General features: G+C 41.0%; 1 protein-coding gene across 1 annotated transcript in view; it reads right to left on the bottom strand.

The window, feature by feature from the left end:
- The window catches only part of LOC102481925 (C-type lectin domain family 4 member A), a 30,105-nt gene that overhangs the window by 3,270 nt on the left and 25,933 nt on the right, over positions 1-902 (bottom strand). The window contains exon 5 of the mRNA XM_006146630.3: positions 192-307. Coding sequence (XP_006146692.1) covers positions 192-307 — 116 coding nt within the window. The remainder of the gene's footprint in view (positions 1-191; positions 308-902) is intronic.

Genomic DNA, 902 nt, shown 5'->3' with positions numbered 1-902 from the left:
CCCTCTCCAAAAAAAAAAAATCCCTCTTAAAAAAAAGGCATAGATGTCAAATAGACCTAGGCTTTTACAAAAATATTCTCTTAGGGTTTTGGTTTTCTTTTGTTTGTTTCTTTAACACTTGATACTTAAAACACCCTACACTCCTTGCATAATCCAGGACCCTAGAAGCCTTTATCCAATTCCATACTCACGAGATACTCTCATTATACGGCGTCTGATCCACCCATTGCCAATGTCCCTGACCCTCTGGATCTGACAGCCCCACATAATAAGCAGAATGTTTTCTTAGATCCTTGGTGATGAATTCCTGAGGGAAAAAAATAAAGGAACCTTAGCCTTTAGAGTTTTTAGTTGAACCGTGTTCTTTATGACCTCAAGAAACTGTGAGGTTCCAGGAACAGCCACATGGAGGCTCCACTGAGGTGTGCAGAAGTTCTCTGGCTGAGCAGGCCAAGATCAAAGACATCGCTTAAGAGCTTGATGTTCAGTACAAACAATTCCTAGCTGACGGGGAAATGCAGACAACACAAGCTGGTAGGAGGCTGCCTCCCATTCTAAGCAAGTCCTGGACTGGGAAGAAACTGAGGCACGGCCCAGTTTACGAGCCCTTCCTTGTGTCGTTTACTGGCCTGTAGTCAATTCCTCTGCTGTGAGTTTTACTGTTATTACTGTACCCTGCAAGAGTAAGATATCACTCCCAACTATTACAATAAAGCCAATTAGTGATCTTTTAGGAATGTGGTTCCCTAAGACAAGGGCCAGGAAGTATAAGTCTCTCCCACCTGTCTATTTTAAGCCAAAATTAACATTTGTTAGGTCAAATTAGTATAAACCAAATTAGCATTAGAAGCATATGTAGACTAAGTTAGTTTAAGGCTAGTTTTATGTAAATACTCCTTGTT

Source organism: Tupaia chinensis, unplaced genomic scaffold (assembly GCF_000334495.1).
Source record: "Tupaia chinensis unplaced genomic scaffold, TupChi_1.0 Scaffold000183_1, whole genome shotgun sequence".
NCBI lineage: Eukaryota > Metazoa > Chordata > Mammalia > Scandentia > Tupaiidae > Tupaia > Tupaia belangeri.
This window is presented reverse-complemented; position numbering and strand designations above follow the sequence as displayed.